General features: G+C 41.2%; 1 protein-coding gene across 8 annotated transcripts in view; it reads left to right on the top strand.

Annotated features, from left to right (window-relative positions):
- Positions 1-2,426: 2,426 nt before the first annotated feature.
- The window catches only part of TFCP2 (transcription factor CP2), a 58,705-nt gene continuing 42,330 nt past the window's right edge, over positions 2,427-18,801 (top strand). For 3 of the 8 annotated variants that reach the window (XM_055337059.1, XM_055337058.1, XM_055337054.1), the window contains exon 1: positions 2,428-3,110. In XM_055337059.1, coding sequence (XP_055193034.1) covers positions 2,989-3,110 — 122 coding nt within the window. In that variant the 5' untranslated portion in view covers positions 2,428-2,988. Of the gene's footprint in view, positions 3,111-18,801 lie in introns of all 8 variants that reach the window. The other 5 variants (XM_055337056.1, XM_055337055.1, XM_055337057.1 and 2 more) reach the window with 4 other exon arrangements.

The raw sequence follows: 18,801 nt of genomic DNA, 5'->3' as shown, positions 1-18,801 counted from the left end.
TCAGAATACATCTCTGAAAAGAACAGGCAGGAAGCAGATCTTTTTTAGGTTAAAACCATCCCAGGGACAGAGTGGTATGACAGTTAGATGTCCAGACTGTGAGATCAGTCAGGCTTCACTACTCACAAACTGGGTGATCCTGAACAAGCTATTAATTTTTCTAAACCTCAATTTCCTTATTTATGAAATGAATCTAATCATGGTACCTTTCTTATAGGAGTGATGTGAGCTTATATACATAAAGCACCTAGTCAGGGTTTGGCACTGAGGAAGGGCTCAGTAAATATGAGCCTCTCATTATTACATCAGAGATTTAAAGTTATTTGGTCAGTTTATGCAGGTAGTGATGGAGCTGTTACTCAAGGAGGCATGATTCCATCTAACAGGTGTGTAAAAATACTCTGGATATAATATTTGTACAATTTTTTTTAAATTTTTATTTATTTATGATAGTCACAGAGAGAGAGAGAGAGGCAGAGACATAGGCAGAGGGAGAAGCAGGCTCCATGCATCGGGAGCCCGACGTGGGACTCGATCCGGGGTCTCCAGGATCACGCGCTGAGCCAAAGGCAGGCGCCAAACCGCTGTGCCACCCAGGGATCCCTGGATATAATATTTGTACAAAGGAGTTTGATTATGGCATCTCTCTTTTGGTTTCTGAGCCTAGGACCAGTTATTTTACTTATAGGCACATGTTTTGAGATAAAACTGGCTCAAAGGAAAAAGAAATGGCTTGAAGAGATATTAAATGTTCCAGGAACGAACAAAGGTTTGGATGCCAGGGCTTATTAAGGTAAGCCTAGAGCCCTCAAAGAGAGAATCTTGTGGCTGAAAACTGGGGGCACGCTATTAACTTCATATCAACCTCTTTCCTTTATTTCCTTTTTTAATTCAATAAGCATTTTTTAAAAGTCCTATTGAAAGCAGAAACTACTAGGAGATATATAGAACACAAGTCTGAAAAAGATTTATTTTCTATTATTTAGAAACTTGCAGTCTGGTGAAAAAGGCAGATATATACGACTCAAGACAAATTGTAAAAAGTTCAATAATGGAATACAACAATGAACCAAAACTTTAACATATAGGCAATATTTTATAGTGAAAAATACCAGGCTTGGGAATCAAGCTCTGAAGTTTGCATGGCAATTTAGCGGTGGCGAATTTAAGCCCAAGGGCTTCTTTCCCTACTGGTAAAATGAGGGTCATCATATTTAGCTTTAGAATTCTAATTATAGGGACCCCAGGATGGCTCTGTGGTTGAGCAGCTGCCTTTGGCTCAGGTAGTGATCCTGGGGGTCTTGGGATAGAGTCCCGCATCAGGCTCCACCCAGGGAGCCTTCTCCCTCTGCCTATGTCTCTGCCTCTGTCTTACAAATAAGTAAATAAAATCTTTAAAAAGGAGGGGGGGGGCACCTGGGTGGCTCAGTGTTGAGCACCTGCCTTCCACGCAGGGCGTGATCCAGGAGTCCTGGGATTGAGTCCCACACATCAGCCTGCTTCTCCCCCTCTCTCTGTGTGTCTCTTATGAATAAATAAATAAGATCTTTTTAAAAAAAATCTTAAAAAAAGAATTATAATCGCAATTACGCGCTTGTCTTGAGGGATACTAATAATGTCATAAAGTTCCTGACATATAGTTGATGCTTAATAAACAATGGACATTATTATTTGGTCCTAAATAAAGGAAGAAGGTGGACCGGGTATGGTTATCCCCACTTTGCAAACGAGGAATCTCTATCTCCACGAGAGTAAACGATGATTCGAGAGTCACCAGACCCGTTAAGCGAAGCCGCCAGCCCGAATCCCAAATCTTCAGACCACGACCTTTTAAAAACTACAACTTTCAGCCATCTCCTGCTTTCCCGTCCAAAATGCATTAGGGGGAACGCGGAAAGTGAGCAGAAGCGGAGTCTTGACCTTCGGAGAGGGGGGCTTAAGGGCAGGGAGTATTCCAGCCGCAGAGGAGCGCCTACGGGGAGGGAGCCCCGGGGAGGCGGCCCGCGATCCTCCAGGGCCCGGGGCGGGTCCGGTAGGCCCGGAGCGCAGGCCGCACCCGCGCCCCAGAGCGCGGACTGGGAGCCCGCGGGAGGCAGCCGCCAGGTAGCCCCAGGCAGTGCCCTTTAAACTGGAGCCACCCGCCGCACGCGGGGCCCTCTCCCGGACCGCCCCGCCCCGCCCATCCCGCGCAGCTAGCCTATCAGCACTGCCCGGTCCACGGGCTCGCCTCCTCATTGGCGAGCCGCAGGGTGACGTCACGGTCTCCGGACCCGCAGAGGAAGAGGGCGCCCTGATTGGCTGGCGCCGGGGGGGGCGGTGGGGGGTACCCCGGCGAGCCTGGGTCTCCAGCCGCTGCTGGGCTCTCCCCTTCCCTGTTCCGAGGCCGTGAGGGGGGCGGGGGGGCTGCTGCAGGGGGCGGGGAGTCGGCTCGGCGGACCCCTGGGTTTGGTTCTGAGGGCCTTGGGGTTGAGGAGGGCTGACCGGAAGTGAGCGCGGGGCTGACCGGAAGCGAGGCCTGGAGGGGAGACAGGCGGCGAGCGGGCGAGCGGGCGAGCGGGCGCGGGTCCCCGGAGGGAGGGGGCTTCCCGGAGAAGGGGCCTGGCGGGGGGCGGGGGGGAGGTGCCGGGGCGGGTGCGCGCGCCGGGCGGGCAGCGGGTCGCTGCTGCGGGTGTGTGCGGAGGGCAGCGGGGGAGGCCGGGGCTGCCTCGGGGGCCCGGGGCCGGTGGAGCCGAGGGGCCCTCGCGCGGCTGCGGAGGGCTGGGTGCGAGGGAGTCTGGAGGTGGAGGCCGGAGCTGGGATTAGCGGTGCGGGCGGTGCGGCTCCGGCCTGGGGTCGGCCCGAGGGGTCTGCGTGGGCGACCTCGGGTGGGAGGGCGTCCCCGACAGCCCTGCGCCCGCGCCCCCCGCCCCCCGCCCCGTGGGGTAGAACCCCACCGCTCGCCTTTGTACGAGGAGCAGCGGGGTCTCCTGGGGCAGGGAAGGAGCCAGCATGGCCTGGGCCCTGAAGCTGCCCCTGGCCGACGAGGTGATTGAATCCGGGCTGGTGCAGGACTTCGACGCTAGTCTGTCCGGGATCGGCCAGGAACTGGGTGCTGGTGCCTATAGCATGAGGTGAGTGAGCTTGCTTGCTTTTTTTTTTTTTTTTTTGATCCAGACCCTTGTACTCTTCTAAATAACAAAAGCAGGAAAGAGAATGGAAGGTGGTGTGTGTGTGTGTGTGTGTGTGTGTGTGTGTGTGTGTAGGGGGTGGGGGGTGGGGACAAAGGGGGAGGTGTTTATAGAGTTAAATAAGCTGTGGTTAGGGAACGTGGACTCGTTTCTTTGTTGCTCTGAATAGGGGCTGTTGTGAAAGAAAGGAAGCCGGAGGTGGTGGGCAGCGTCAGGTCTGTGCGGGGTCAGTGGAAGATGCAAGAGGGGCCCTTGGTTAGCAAAACAGGTGAAGGTGCACAGGGTGTCTGTCTGTCGTGCCCAACGCGGGAGACTTAGAGATGCGACAAGGGGCGACGTGGGGCCTGTTAGGGATGGATGTTCGGGAGTCGGGGAGCTGGGGCTGAGTGATGGAGGTCGGTTGCCTGCTTGTGGGGAGGAAGAGCGAGACCTTCCTTGGGCGAACAAGTCCACGCGTCGGTACTTTGGCCGGCTCTACGGATTCACTCTGGGAATTGTCTGCCTTTTTGAAACATAAGCTTGGAAAAGGAAAAGTCTCGGATAACTTTTAGATACTTCTGGGCTTTATAAGTGCATCCAGGCAGATGTTGATAACAAATAAAAATCTGCGAAAGTAGCGTGACTTCTTCCCGTGTAATTTATTTGCTGTGCGTGAGCTGCTTCATTCCCCAAGTAGAGTTGGTTTCATTTATGAGGCCTACAAGAGTCATTCTGGGACTGTTGAGACATCTGCACCTTAGCGTGGGGTGGAATATAATTGGGTTTCCAAGTGCATTTTTCAGGCTGAAGATAAATATGTGAGTTTTTTTTTTTTTAAGATTTTATTTGTTTATTCATGAGAGACACACAGAGAGAGAGATTGACAGAGACAGGCAGAGGGAGAAGCAGGCTCCATGCAGGGAGCCCAACGCGGGACTCGCCCCGGGGTCCCCAGGACCATGCGCTGGGCTGAAGGCAGGCACCAAACCGCTGAGCCATTCCAGGGATCCCTCTCTCTCTCTCTCTCTCTTTTTTTTTTTTTTTTTAGTATTTTATTTATTTATTCATGAGATACACAGGCAGAGGGAGAAGCAGGCTCCATGCAGGGAGCCTGATGTGGGACTGATCCCAGGTCTCCAGGATCACACCCTGGGCTGAAGGCATATGCTGAACCGCTGAGCCACCCAGGGATCCCCAATAAGTGAGTTTTCAAGAGACTTTAGAACATCACAGTTTGAATTTACGGATTTTTAGGGGAAGGGTGTTTTTTTTTTTTTTTTTAAAGGGGGGAAGTGGACAAATTTTATATTCTGATAGTGAGATCCTTTGAGTTATGTAATGTAAACTTCTTGTCTTTGTCCCTGTCAAACCAAAATGGATTTTCCTCACTGAAGTAAAATGAGTTAGAACTTAATACTTCATCTTCAGTACTCAGAATAATAAAGGCTATCCTTGTATATGTATTATAGTGATTTTTCAGGGAAATTTAAGTGCTATCATGCAGTGCTAATTAGGGTTGAGAAATTTAATTCTAGTTTTGCCTGTCCTTGTTTACATAAGTCTGCCCTTAAAAATAGAGATTAGCTTGGTCTGAAAGTAAATGTCCCAATCCTGATCTTGTACAGCAGTAGCTGACATAATATTTGACAATTTGTCCTGCTGTTCATGTAAAGACTAACACAGCGAAAAGTTTGGTTTTCTCTAGATTATCGGAGGATGAAGATAATTAAATGTTACTGTACTTGAAACTGTATGAAAATAGTTAACATCGGGAATCCCTGGGTGGCTCAGCAGTTTAGCACCTGCCTTTGGCCCAGGGCATGATCCTGGAGTCCCGGGATCAGGTGCCGCATCGGACTCCCTGTATGGAGCCTGCTTCTCCCCCTGCCTGTGTCCCTGCCTCTCTCTCTCTCTGTGTCTTTCATGAATAAATGAATGAAGTCTTAAAAAAAAAAAAAAAAAGAGTTAACATCGTCAACAAACATTGTGTGCATCTGTTATGTGCCTTCTGTACCAGGCAACCTTACATTTAAAAATGCTTTCCTATGTCATATACCCGAGTGGTCATCACTGGTATTAGTACCATGTTTTGTGTTTTTACACATTTAGAATTTTTTTTCCTACATCAATTCTATAAGAGTTTTCAAACATAACTTTGTTTTCCCTAGAGCACAATATGCCAAAACTTGAAGTATATTGTCTTCGTTTCTTTCACCTTCCTCTTTTTTATGCATTTTGCTCTTGTCACTCTTCTCTTGACTCTGATACATGTTTAATCATTTGCATTAATTTGTATTTTTTTAAAGATTTTATTTATTTATTCATAAGAGACAGAGAGGCAGAGACGCAGGCAGAGGGAGAAGCAGACTCCACACAGGGAGCCAGAAGTGGAACTCGATCCTGGGACTCCAGGATCACACCCTGGGCTGAAGGCAGCACTAAACCGCAGAGCCACCCACGTGCCCCGAGTTCTTAGATTTTGATGCAGATAGTCCAGCGACCACATTTTAAGAAACACTGACTAGAGGAGTTTTCATACACCGAGACAATGATTCTTTACTCTTGTGTTTCTCCCTTTAACTAAACCTTGTAATCAATTTTCCTACACCTTTATTAGGGAAAATGTTCTCTTTGACCATCTATTTGTTTGTAAGATATATTCCTTAATATATTCATTTTACCCTAATTTGTATATTTTTTGCTGCATCTTATAATGGTTTCACTTCAAATCTATTGATTTATATTTTACAAAGGTTCATCTTTACTGGATTTCTGTTGTTGTTTAAAGATTTTATTCATTCATTCACGAGAGACATAGAGACAGAAACAGACACAGGCAGAGGGAGAAGCAGGCTCCATGCAGGGAACCCTACGTGGGACTCAATCCCTGGACCCCAGGATCACGCCCTGGGCTGAAGGCAGCGCTAAACCGCTGAGCCACCCAGGCTGTCCTGGATTTCCTTTTTGGACTCTTGATCTGCCATTGTATTCAGTAAAGTTCTTTCTTTTTTTTTTTTTTTAGTAAAGTTCTTTTTCTGAGTGGTTCTTTAATATTCTTCTTACTTTTTTCCTTACATTTTAATACACAGAACACATTTTCTAGTTAAAATAAATGAAATTCCCCAAAAACATGCTAAGTAAGAGGAGCCAGTCACAAAAGACCACACAACATATGATTCCACTTTTATGAAATGTCCAGAATAGGCAAACTTACAGAGACAAGAAGTAGAATAGCGATTGACTAGAGCTTGGGGAAAGAGGTAATAGGAAGTGACCACTAATGGTCCTGGGTTTTCTGGGGGTGGGGGGGCAGGAGGGATGTTGATAGAAATGTTCTAAAATAATGGTGAGGGGAACCTGGCTGGTTCAATCGATAGAGCATGTGACTCTAGATCTTGGGGTCATGAGTTCGAGCCCCGTGTTGGGCATAAAGATTACTTAAAATACATAATACGTATATAAAAATAAATTATGATGATAGTTGCACAATTCTGTGACTACACTAAGGACAATGATATGCTTTAGATGGGTAAATTGTATAGTATATGAACTGTATCAAAATAGAGCTGTTACAAAAAAAGTAAAAAAGATTAAATTTTGTAGTTTACTATTTTTTTTAAGATTTTATTTATTAGAGTGAGCGAGCAAGCGAGAGAGAGAGAGCGCTAGAGAGCTCTTGTATAAGCATGAGCAGGAGGAGGAGCAGAAGATGAGGGAGAAGCAGACTCCCTGCTGAGTGGGAGCTTGATGAGGGGCTTGACCCGAGGATCATTACCTGAGCTGAAAGCACTTAACCAACAGAGCCACCTTGGTGCCCCAAATTTTTAGTTTAAAAAGAATTTTCCATCTTTCATTGTTTAAAATTTGAGATGGAATTCACGTCTTAAAAATTAACCATTTTAAAGTGAACTATTCAGTGTTATTTAGTATATTCACAATATTACAACCACCACCTCATCTGTCTAAAAGAAAATCCTGTGCCTCTTATGCAATTGCTCCCCATTTCCACCGCCCCCCCTTTTCCCTGGCAGCCTGTCTGTATGGATTTACCTATTCTGGATATTTCATATAAATGAAATCCTATAATGTGTGACTTTTTGTGTTTGTCTTCTTTCACTTAGCATCACGTTTTCAGGGTCCATTTACATCATAGCATGTATCAGCACTTCAGTATTTCATTCCTTTTTATGACTGAATAATACATATGTAGGTATCACAGCTTATTTATTCATTCATCCACTGGTAGATGTAGGGGTTGTTTCCACCTTTTGACTATTATGAATAGTGCTGATGTATCATTTTGTTTTTAAAGGAGATGACCATGAGATATTTATAAATATTTGTGTACAATTTTTTTAAAGATTTTATTTATTTATTCATGAGAGACACAGAAAGAGAGAGGGAGAGGCAGAGACACAGGGAGAAGCAGGCTCCATGCAGGGAGCCCGATGCGGGACTCGAACCCGGGACTCTGGGATCACGCTTTGAGCCGAAGGCAGACGCCCAACCACTGAGACACCCAGGGGTCCCCGCTAATTTCTTTTTTTAGTGCTCAATAATAGTCTAGTCTGGATGTATCAGTTTATTCATTCACTTACTGAAGGACATCTTGGTTCCTTCCAAGTTTTGTCAATTACGAATAAAACTGTTATGAAACTTCCATGTGCAGGTTTTTTGTGTGGAGATAGTTTCCAACTCTTTTGGGTAAATAACAGCAAGGAATGCAATTCCAGATGATATGGTAAGAGTATGTGTAGTTTTGTAAGAAACTGCCAAACCGTCCTCCAAAGTGGCTGTACCATTTTGCATTCTTACTGGAAATTGGTGAGAGTTCCCTTTGCTCCACATCCTTGTCAGTATTTGGTGTTGTCAGTGTTTCAGATTTGGCTATTCTAATAGGTGTGTAGTAGATACTAAACTTTTTCAATAACTGTCAAACTGTTTTATACAATAGGTGAACCAGTTTATGTTCCACCAGCAACGTACAAGTGTTCCTGTTACTCTATACTCTTACCAGAACTTCTTATTTCTGCTTTTATTTTCCTATTTTAATTTTTTGTTGTTCTGATTAGACCCATCCTTGTGAATGTGCGGTGGTATGTCATTGTGATTGTGTTTTGCTATTCCTTAATGGCTATAAAGTTGAACATCCTTTCACATGCTTGCTGCTGGTCATTTGTGTATCTTCTTTGGAGAAGTGTCTATTCAAGTCTTTTTTGTTTTTTTTTTTTGTTTAAAATTTATTTATTTGTTTATTTAGAGAGCGAGAGCACGTGTGTGCACTTGAGAGTGAATACATGAGGGGAGGGGCAGAGGGGGAGAATCTTCAACCAGACTCCCCGCTGAGTGTGGAGCCTGTTGTGGACCTGGATCCTGCCACCCAGGAGATCATGAACCTAAGCCAAAACCAAGAGTTGGCTGCTCAACTGACTGAGCCACCCAGTGCCCCTCCCCTCTTTAAGTAATCTCTGCACCCAACGTGGAACTCAAACTCACAACCCCGAGATTGAGTCACATGTTCTACCAACTGAGCCAGCCAGGTGCCCCATCAACATATGGTCTCCAACTTATGATGGTTCAACTTATGATTTTTTGGCTTTACAATGGTGTGAAAGTGATACACATCCAGTAGAACTTGTACTTCTGATTTTGTATTTTGAACTTTTACTGGCTGAAGATATGCAATACAATACTTTTTCATGATGTGGGGCAGTGCAGTGAGCCACAGCTCTTAGTTAGCCAGGCAATCAAGAGGGTAAATAAATGATATGCTTACAACTATTCTGAATCCTTTTTTTGGAAAAGGAAATGAAATCCATTCCATTTTTTACTTTCAGTATGAATTTCAGTAAGTAATAGGATTCTCAACACTTTATTATAAAATAGGCTTTGTGTAAGATGACAAATCTTAGGCTAATGTAAATGTTCTGAATACATTTAAAGTAGTAGGCTAGGCTAAGCTATGATGTTTGATGCATTAAATATATATTTGACTGACAATGTTTTCAACTTAGGATGGATTTATTGGGATATAACCCCATTTAAGTCAAAGAAGATCAGTACAAGTCTTTGATATCATTGGTTAAATTTATTCCTGGGTATTTTATTCTTTTGGATCCTATTATACATGGAATTGTTTTCTGAATTTCCTTTTTGGATCATTTTTTGCTAGTATATAGAAACAACTGTTTTTTTTTTTTTTGTTGATCTCATATTCTGCAACTTTGCTGAATTCATTTATTAGCTCTAGTATTTTTCTGGATCCTATGGAATTTTCTTTTTTTTAAAATTTTTATTTATTTATTCATGAGACACACACACACACAGAGAGAGAGAGAGAGAGAGGCAGAGACACAGGCAGAGGGAGAAGCAGGCTCCATGCAGGGAGCCTGATGTGGGACTCTATCCCAGGTCTCCAGAGTCACACCCTGGGCTGAAGGCGGCCCTAAACCGCTGAGCCACCGGGGCTGCCCACCTATGGAATTTTCTATATGTAGAATCATGTATAGCTTCACTTTTCTTTTCCTGTTTGTATACTTTTTATTCTTTTTCTTGATTAATTGTTCTTGCAAGGACTTCCAGTACAATGTTGAATAGCAGTGGTGAAAGTGGGCATCCTTATCTTATTCCTGATTTTAGAGGGAAAGTTTTCAGTCTTTCACCATTGAGCTGTGAATTTTTCATTAATGTGCTTTTAATGTTAAGGAAGTTTCTTTCTATTCCTAGTTGGTTGTGTGTGTGTGTTTTATTGTGGTAAAAAGAAACATAAAATTTACCATTTTAGCTATTTTTAAGTGTACAATTAGTTCATTGACATTAAATACATTCACATTGTTGTGCAACTGTTACCACCATCCATCTCCAGAATTTTTTCATCATCCCAAACTGAAACCCTCTACTCAATCACTAATTCGCCTAGTCTCTGGTAATCACCATTCTGATTTCTGTCTTTATGAATTTAACACTCCAGGAATCTTATAAATGAAGTCATACAAATTTGTCCTTATGTGACTGCCTTTTTTCACTTAGCATAATGTCTTCAAGGTTTTGCTGGGTGTTTTCATTATGAAAGGGTGTTAAATTTTGTTCAGTGCCTTTTCTGTGTCTGTTGAGATGATCATGTGGTATATTACATTGATTTCCTTAAGTTGAACCATCCTTGTATTTCTAGGAAGATTCTACTTAGTTACAGTGTATAATCATTTTAATGTGCTATTGGATTCAGTTTGATAGTATTGTGTTGAGGATTTTTGTGTTTTTATTCAGGGATGTTGGTCTGTAGTGTCCTTTTCCTCTGGCATTTTTGTCTGGCTCTGATGTCAGGAAAATGTGGGCCTTGTAGAATGTTAGAAAGTGTTCTCTTTTTTGAAGAGTTTAAGCAAGATCGGTGTTAATTCTTTAAATGTTTGGTAGAATTCACCAATGAAGGCATCTGGATCTAGACTTTTCTTTGTTGAGAGGATTTTGATTACTGATTCAATCTCTTGTTATATGCCTGTTGAGATTTGTTATTTCTTCTTAGGTCAGTTTTGGTATTTTGCTTCTAGAAATTTTTTTTTGTATCTATATTATTTTTTGGTGTAAAGTTCATAGTGTTCTCTTATCATCCTTTCATTTCTATAAAGTTGGTGGTAATAGCCCACTTTCATTTCTGATTTATTTGTGTCTTTTCTCTTTTTTTATTCCTGGATAGTCTAGCTAAAAGTTTGTCAGTTTTGTTGATTTTTTTTAAAAAAAGATTTTATTTATTTATTTGTTTTTTTTTTTTAAATTTTTTTTTTAATTTATTTATTTATGATAGTCAGAGAGAGAGAGAGAGAGGCAGAGGAAGAAGCAGGCTCCACGCACCGGGAGCCCGATATGGGATTCGATCCCGGGTCTCCAGGATCGCGCCCTGGGCCAAAGGCAGGCGCCAAACCGCTGCGCCACTCAGGGATCCCTATTTATTTATTTGAATGAGAGAGAGAGAAGGTGCAGAATTGGAGGGAGAGGCAGACTCCCTGTTAAGTGGGGAGCCTGATACAGGTCTCAATCCCAGGACTCTGGGATCATGACCTGAGCTGAAGACAGATGTTTAACTGACTGAGCCAACCAGGTGCCCTGCAATTTTGTTGATCTTTTTAAAAAACTGGCCTTTGGTATTGTGGATTCACTACTATTCTTTTAAATTTTCTACTTCATTTTCCCTCATCATCCTTATTATTTCGTTCCTTCTGGTTTTGGATCTAGTTTGCTTTTTTATTGATTTATTTTTAGTTCCTTAAAATGTAAAGTTAGACTATTTGACTTGAAGTCTTTCTCCTTTTTATGTAAGCATTTAACGTTTTGAATTTCCCCAAGTATTGCTTTCACTTTGCCCTATAAATTTTTGGTATATTGTGTTTTCATGTGTCTCAGTATTTTCTAATTTCCCTACTGATGTTTTTTTCTTTCACTCATTGGTTGAGAGTGTGTTGCTTATTTTCCACATATTTGCAAATTTTATAGTTTTCCTTTTATTGATTCCTAGCTTCATTCCATTGTGGTCAGAGAAAATTGGTATGATTTTGATTTTTTTTTTTTTAAGTTATTGAGAATTGGTTTCTGGCCAAACATGCGGTCTATCCTGGAGAATGTTTTATGTGTGCTTGAGAAGAATATATATTCTCCTGTTGTTGGTTGAAGTAATCTGTATATGTCTGTTAGGTCTAGTTGATTTAAAATGTTTTTTAAGTCGTCTGTTCCCTTATTGATCTTCTGTCTAGATGTCCTATTTATTATTTAAACTGGGGATATTGAAGTCTCTAATCATTGTGGTAGAAATGTCTGTTTTCACCTTCAGTTTTATCAGTGTTTGCTTCTTATATTTGGGGGCTCTGTTATTTGGTGTGTAAATGTTTATAATTATTTTTTTTGACAAATTGTCTTTAAATCAATATAAAAGTCCTTCTTTGTTTCTTGTGACAACTTTTGACTAAGTTCTGTTTTGTTTAATATTTGATTAGTACCGAAGGTCTCTTTTGGTTACTATTTGCATGGAATATTTTCTTCTATTCTTTTAACTTATTTGTGTGTTGTATCTAAAGTGAGTCTTCCATAAGCAGCATGTGGTTGGTCATTTAAAAATCTTTTCTACCAATCTGTTTTTAATTGGTGAACTAATCCATTTGTACTTACAGTTTATTACTGATAATGAAGGACTAATTTCTGCCATTGTGCTATTTTTTTTTTTTTAAGAGAGAGAGAGACACACACACAGTGGGAGGAATAGCAGAGGGAAAAGGACAAACAGACTTCATGCTGGGTGCAGAGCCTGACAGAGGCTTGATCCCACAACCCTGAGATTGTGACCTGAACCAAAATCAAGAGTTGGATGCTCAACTGACTAAGTTACCCAAGTGCCCTTGTGCTATTTGTTTTCTATATGTCATATATATATATATATATATATATATATGTTCCTCAGTGACTCTTCTTTTGTGTTTGATTTTTTTCTAAGGTACCATTTTTATTTCCTATTTATTTCCCCCTTTTTTGGGGGGGTATATTTTTCAAGTTATTTTCTTAGTGGTTACTGTGGGGATTACAGTTAATATCCTAAGTGTATAGCAATCTAATTTGAATTAATACCAACTAGACTTATTGTGGTGATCATTTTGCAATATATATAAATAGCAAATCATTATGCTTTACACCTAAAACTAGCATGTTATATATCAATTATAACTCAATTGAAAAAAAATAGCATACTGGGGTGTCCAGGTGGCTTAGTAGTTAAAAAGTGTCCGCCTTTGGCTTGGGTCATGGGACCTAGGGCCTTGTGTTGGAGCAGGTATTGGGGTCCGTGCTCAGCAAGGAACCTACTTCTCCTTCTTCCTCTCCCTGCCACTCCCCCTGCTTGTATGTGTTCTCTCGTTCTTTCTGTCAAATAAATAAAATCTTAAAAAAAAAAAACAAAACATCATTCATTAACTTCTGTTCCTGTCCAATTCTGTTTTCACTCTGTTATTGTTACCAATTATGTCTTTATACATTGTTTGCCTGTTACCATAGATTTATCTTTTCTTTTCTTTTTCCTTCCCTTTCCCTTCCCTTTCCCTTCCATTTCTCTTCCATTTCCCTTCCCTTTCCCTTCCCTTCCCTTTCCTTTTCCTTCCTTCCCTTCCCTTCCCTTCCTTCCCTTCCCTTCCCTTCCCTTCCCTTTTCTATTTTTAAGTAAGCTCTGCATCAAACATAGGGCTCAAACTTACAGCCCTGAAATAAGAAGTCGTGTGCTCCACTGATAGCCAGTCAGGTACCCTTATGCTTTTAAATCATATAGGGAGCAAAAAGAGGAGTTATACAACAAAAATACAGTATGTTAACCTTTATATTTATCTATGTGACCTGTGTAATGATCTTTTTTCTTCATATGACTGTGAGTTACCATCTAGTCTTTCATTCAAGCTGAAGGATACCCTTTAGCATTTCCTGTAGGGCAGGTTTACTAGCAATAAACTCCTGTAGCTTTTGTTGAGAAATATTTTAGTTTTTCCTTTGTTTCAGAATTCTTGGTTTTTAGTTTCAGCACTTTACATGTATCATTCCACTGGCTTCTGGCTTCCATGGTTTCTGATGAGAAAATAGTTTCATTCCCTTATAATGTGATGAGTCACTTTCTACTGCTTTGAAGATTCTGTTTTTCAACAGTTTGAATATAATGTATGTTGGTATGGCTCTTTTTGTATTTATCCTTTTGAAGTTTGTTGAACTCTTTGGATGTGTAGATTCATGTCTCTCATCAAATTTGGAAAGTTTTTAACTATTGTTTCTTCAATTTTTTTCTGCCTCTTCCTCTCCCTCTTCTCCTAGGACTCTCATAGTACGTACATTGCTGCACTTGATGATGTATCTTAGGCCTCTTCTTTTCTTTTTTTTTTTTTAAATGTTTTTTTTTTTTTAATTTATTTATGATAGTCACACAGAGAGAGAGAGGCAGAGACACAGGAGAGGGAGAAACAGGCTCCATGCACCAGGCGCCCGACGTGGGATTCGATCCTGGGTCTCCAGGATCGCACCCTGGGCCAAAGGCAGGCGCCAAACCGCTGCGCCACCCAGGGATCCCTAGGCCTCTTATTTTCTGTTCATTTTTCTTCATTCATTTTTCTTTTTTAAAATATTTATTTATTTACTTATTCATGAGAGACACAGAGAGAGAGAGAGAGAGAGAGAGAGGCAGAGACACAGGCAGAGAGAGAAGCAGGCTCCATGCAGGGAGCCCGATGTGGGACTTGATCCCGGGATTCCAGGATCATGCCCTGGGCCAAAGGCAGGTGCTCAACCACTGAGCCACCCAGTCGTCCCCATTCATTTTTCTTTCTGCCCCTAAATCTGAGTAATCTCAATTTGCTATCTTCAGGTTTGCTGATTCTTTCTTCTGCTGATCTGATGCTAAATCCCTGTAGTGAACTTTTATTTATTTATTTTTAACAATTTTTTTTACAGATTTTATTTATTTATTCATGAGAGACAGAGAGAGAGAGGCAGAGACACAGGCAGAAGGAGAAGCAGGTTCCCTGCAGGGAGCCCAATGTGGGACCCAATCCCAGAACCTCGGGATCATGCCCCAGTCGAAGGGACCCAGGCATCCCCCCCCCAGTGAATTTTTAATTCCAACTATTATACTTTTGGGTCCAGAATTTCTGTTTGTTTCCTTTTTATAACTTTTGTCTTTTATTGCTGTTCTTTACTCGTTCATACATTGTTCTCCTGATTCCTTTATTTGTCCATCATTTCCTTCAGCTCTTTGAGTATATTTAAGGTTTTTGTATATTAACTCTAGTATCTGGGCTTGTTCAAGCATAGTTTCTGTCAATTTCTCTTTTCTTGTGAATTGGCCATGATTTTCTTTGTATGCTTTGTAATTTTTTGTTTAGAACTGGACATTTTGAGTATTGAAATACAGTAACTCTGGAAATCAGATTCTACTCTCTCCCTAGAGATTACTATTGTTACTTGACTAAAGCTGAAGTCGGGGCATTTGGGTGGTTCAGTGGTTAAATGCCTGCCTTTGGCTTAGGTCATGATCCTGGGGTCCTGGTATGGAGTCCCACAAAGCCTCCCTGCAGGGAGCCTGCTTCTTCCTCTGCCTTTGTCTCTGCCTCTTCCTCTGTGTCTCTCATGAATAAATAAATAAAATCTTAAAAAAGAAAAAAGCTGAAGCCATCCATTTGTTTAGTGACTTTCCCAAAATATTTTTGCAAAGAGTTTGTTCCTTGTTTTATATGGTCACTGATGTCTCTTCTGTTATCTCTATGGTCAGCCAGTGACTTGACAGAAATTTTCTTAAATGCCTGAATCTAAAAAGAGGAAAAAAAGAATGTTTCTTTAAATCCCCTTGTCTGACTCTGCTAAGGAAGCCACCTCAAATGGGGTTAAAACAGTGGCTAGCCTGTGTGCCAGCTCCTCAGCAATCAAAAGTAGTGATCAAAACATATAACCTTAATTTTTGGAGGATAGAGTCCCTAATACCCACCCTTACACCAGCAGCCTGCAACAGGATCTCAGGCTACTCTCCCCACAGCTGTCTGCCAAGGGACTGGGAGCTCAGGGAAGATAGATAATATTCCAAAATGCTGAAATTCACTAAAATTTCCCAGCTTATTTCTTCATCAAGCATTCCCTTGGATGCTGCTAGTGTTTGACTGGATTCCAAAGTTCCAAAATAGTTGCTTCAAGCATTTCTTGCCAGCTCAATAGTTATTTTGGTGGAGGGAATAATTCCGAGCTTCCTACTTTGCCATCTTTGATGACCTTCTCTGTCCTTAATCTATAGTAGCCTTTTAATTGGTCCAATCCTTCTTCCAGCACTGCACTCATCACCCCCCCCCCCACAGCCTGTTATCTACACAGAAACTTTTATGAGTGTGTGTAAAAAATAAAAAATAAAAATATTAATTTCAGACTTGCAGAAGATTTACTAAAACAGTACAAAGAATCTATAAAAACTCTTTACCAAGATTACTCAAATGTTAACATTTTGCTGTATTTGTTTTATCTTTTGCCCTCTCTTTCCTCTCCCAACACCTAGAATTATTATTATTTTTCTGAACTGTTTAAGGGATGCCTGGGTAGCTCAGTTAAGTGTCCAACTTTTGATCTCAGCTCAGGTCTCTATCTCAGGGTTGTAAGTTTGAGCCCCACATTGGACTCCATGCTGAGTGTAGAGCCTACTTAATTAAAAAAAAAAATGAACTGCTTAAGTTATAGATATGGTACCCTTAACACCTAAATACTTTAGGGTGTATTTTTAAAAATATTTTATTTATTTATTTGGGAGAAAGAGCAAGAGAGAAAGAGTACAAGTGGAGGAGAGGGGCAAAGGAAGAAGGATAAGCAGACTCCCTGCTGAGCAGGGAGCCCAACGTGGGGCTCCATTCTAAGTTCCCAGGATCATGACCCGAGCCAAAGGCAGACACTTTAACTGACTGAGCCAACCAGGTGTCCCACTTTAGTGTGTATTTTTATTTTATTTTATTTTAATTTTTTTTCAGTGTGTGTTTTTAAAAAACATGAAATTTTCTTACTTAACTATAATATAGTGATCAAAATTAGGAACTTAACACACAATACTGTGATCTAATCTGTGGACCTTACTCAAATTTTGCCAGTTATACCAATAATGTCCTTTATAGCAGAAAAACATCCAAGATCATGTACCGATTCAGTTGTCATATCTCTTTTGTCTCGTTTAATCTAGAACAGTTCCTGAGTCTTTGTATTTTTATATTAACAACTTGATGAGGACAGGCCAGTTATTTTGTAGACTAAGCCCTCAATTTGGGTTTGTTTGATGCTTGCTCATGATAGATTCGGGTTATGCACTTTGGGTGGTACTACCTAAGGGATGCTGAGTTCTCTGTGTATCCCATCAGGATGTACATGTTACTGATTGATCCCATTACTGGCAATGTTAATTTGAACTACTTAATAAAGGTGGTGTGTGCTAATTTTCTCCATTGTAAATTTATTATTTTGCCTTTTGTAATTAGTATCTTGTGGGGGGATCTCTTGAGACTGAGTAAATATCCTGTTACTTTCAAGCTTTCATCCACTAATTTTAGCATTTGTGAATGATTCGTACCCTAATTAATTTCTTTATAATTGCTAAATGATTTTTTAAAAGTTTTTATTTATTTATTTGACAGAGTGAGAACACAAGCAGGGAGAGCAGCAGGCAGTGGGAGAGGGAGGAGGAGGGAGCAGGAGGGAGTAGGGAGCCCGATATGTGGCTCGGTCCTGGAACCCTGGGATCTTGATCTGAGCCGAAGGCAGATGCTTAACCGACTGAGCCACCCAGGCACCTAAATGATGATTTTCTAACTATGTCTTTCCTTCTACATTTATTGATTAGGTTTCCTTTCTTTTTTAAGGTTTTACTTATTTAAGAGAGAGAGAGAGAGAGAGAGCAAGCAAGCAAGCCAGAGAGAGCACCAATGGGGGGGAGAGGCAGAGGGAGAGGGAAAAGCAGGCTCCCTGCTGAGGGCTCAATCCCAGGACCTCAGGATTGACCTGAGCTGAAGGTAGACACTTGACTAAGTCACCCTGGTGCCCCTATTGATTGACTTTCTACTATAGGAAGGAACTTTCCCTTCTTATTTTTAACAATGTCGCTTTGGAGATTTTTACTTTATTCAAAATATTAAAATCTTTTACTACCACTACATATTTTGATCAAATTGTTCTGGATTTGGCTGGAAGAACTGCTTCAAACTGGTTCTGCAAAGAAGCTTTTTAAAATTAAGGTCTTAAGAAAAAATTAAGATCTTGTAAATGTCTATTGTCCTGAGGTAACTACTGATAACACCCTCATTCACTCACCAGAGTGTCCCTGTTTAAATGCTGCATTATATAATCACTTTATTTAAAATGAAAAGCAAAAAAATAAAATAAATAGAATAAAATGTAGAGCAGATCATTTTACTTTTCTCCTGAAAACTCTCCAATGATTTTGCATCTCACTTTGAATTAAAGCCTCTGTTCTGGTACCAATGTACACGGGATGCCCTTCAGATCATCTTGTCTGTATCGATTCTTCATGGCATGCTCTGTCCCAGCCACATCTGGCCGTCTTAGAGTTCCTCGGATGCTATGCACACTCTCACCTCAGTGCCCTTGCATTTGTTCTTACTCTTCCTGAAACAGCCTTCTACATTCCCTACTTCCTTTAGGTTTCTGCTCAGATGTCGCTTTATCAGAGAGAGGTTCTGTAGCCACTCTCATGGAAAATAGCAAGCACCTTCTCCTCACCGGTACTCTGCCTCTCTCTGAACATCTCCTGTCTTATTCATTTGTTTGCCTGTTTCTTCAACTAGAATAAGTGCTCCACGAAGGCAGTATATCCCTAGCGTTTTAGAATGGGGGTACCTGGCAGGTAGTTTGTGTGGATTTGTTGGGTATGTGAAACTGAACTCACTCATTGACTTTTATTTCAAAGGCAACTAGTGTAACAGTTTCTGAGGCAACTATTTATCAAAGCTGAGTTTTGTTCGTTCATTTTGCTGTCCTTTCTCATTACTGTTGGCCTTCACTTTTTCCCCCTTCAACTATTACCTATCCATCTTCTAAACCTCCATCTCTCTTTTTTTTTAATTATTATTTTTATTTTTATTTTATTTTTCTCTCTCTCTTTTTTTTT

This window comes from Nyctereutes procyonoides, unplaced genomic scaffold (genome assembly GCF_905146905.1).
Source record: "Nyctereutes procyonoides isolate TBG_1078 unplaced genomic scaffold, NYPRO_anot_genome, whole genome shotgun sequence".
In the NCBI taxonomy this organism is placed as follows: domain Eukaryota; kingdom Metazoa; phylum Chordata; class Mammalia; order Carnivora; family Canidae; genus Nyctereutes; species Nyctereutes procyonoides.
The sequence above is the reverse complement of the archived record's forward strand: the minus strand, read 5'-3'. Positions and strand labels throughout refer to the sequence as shown.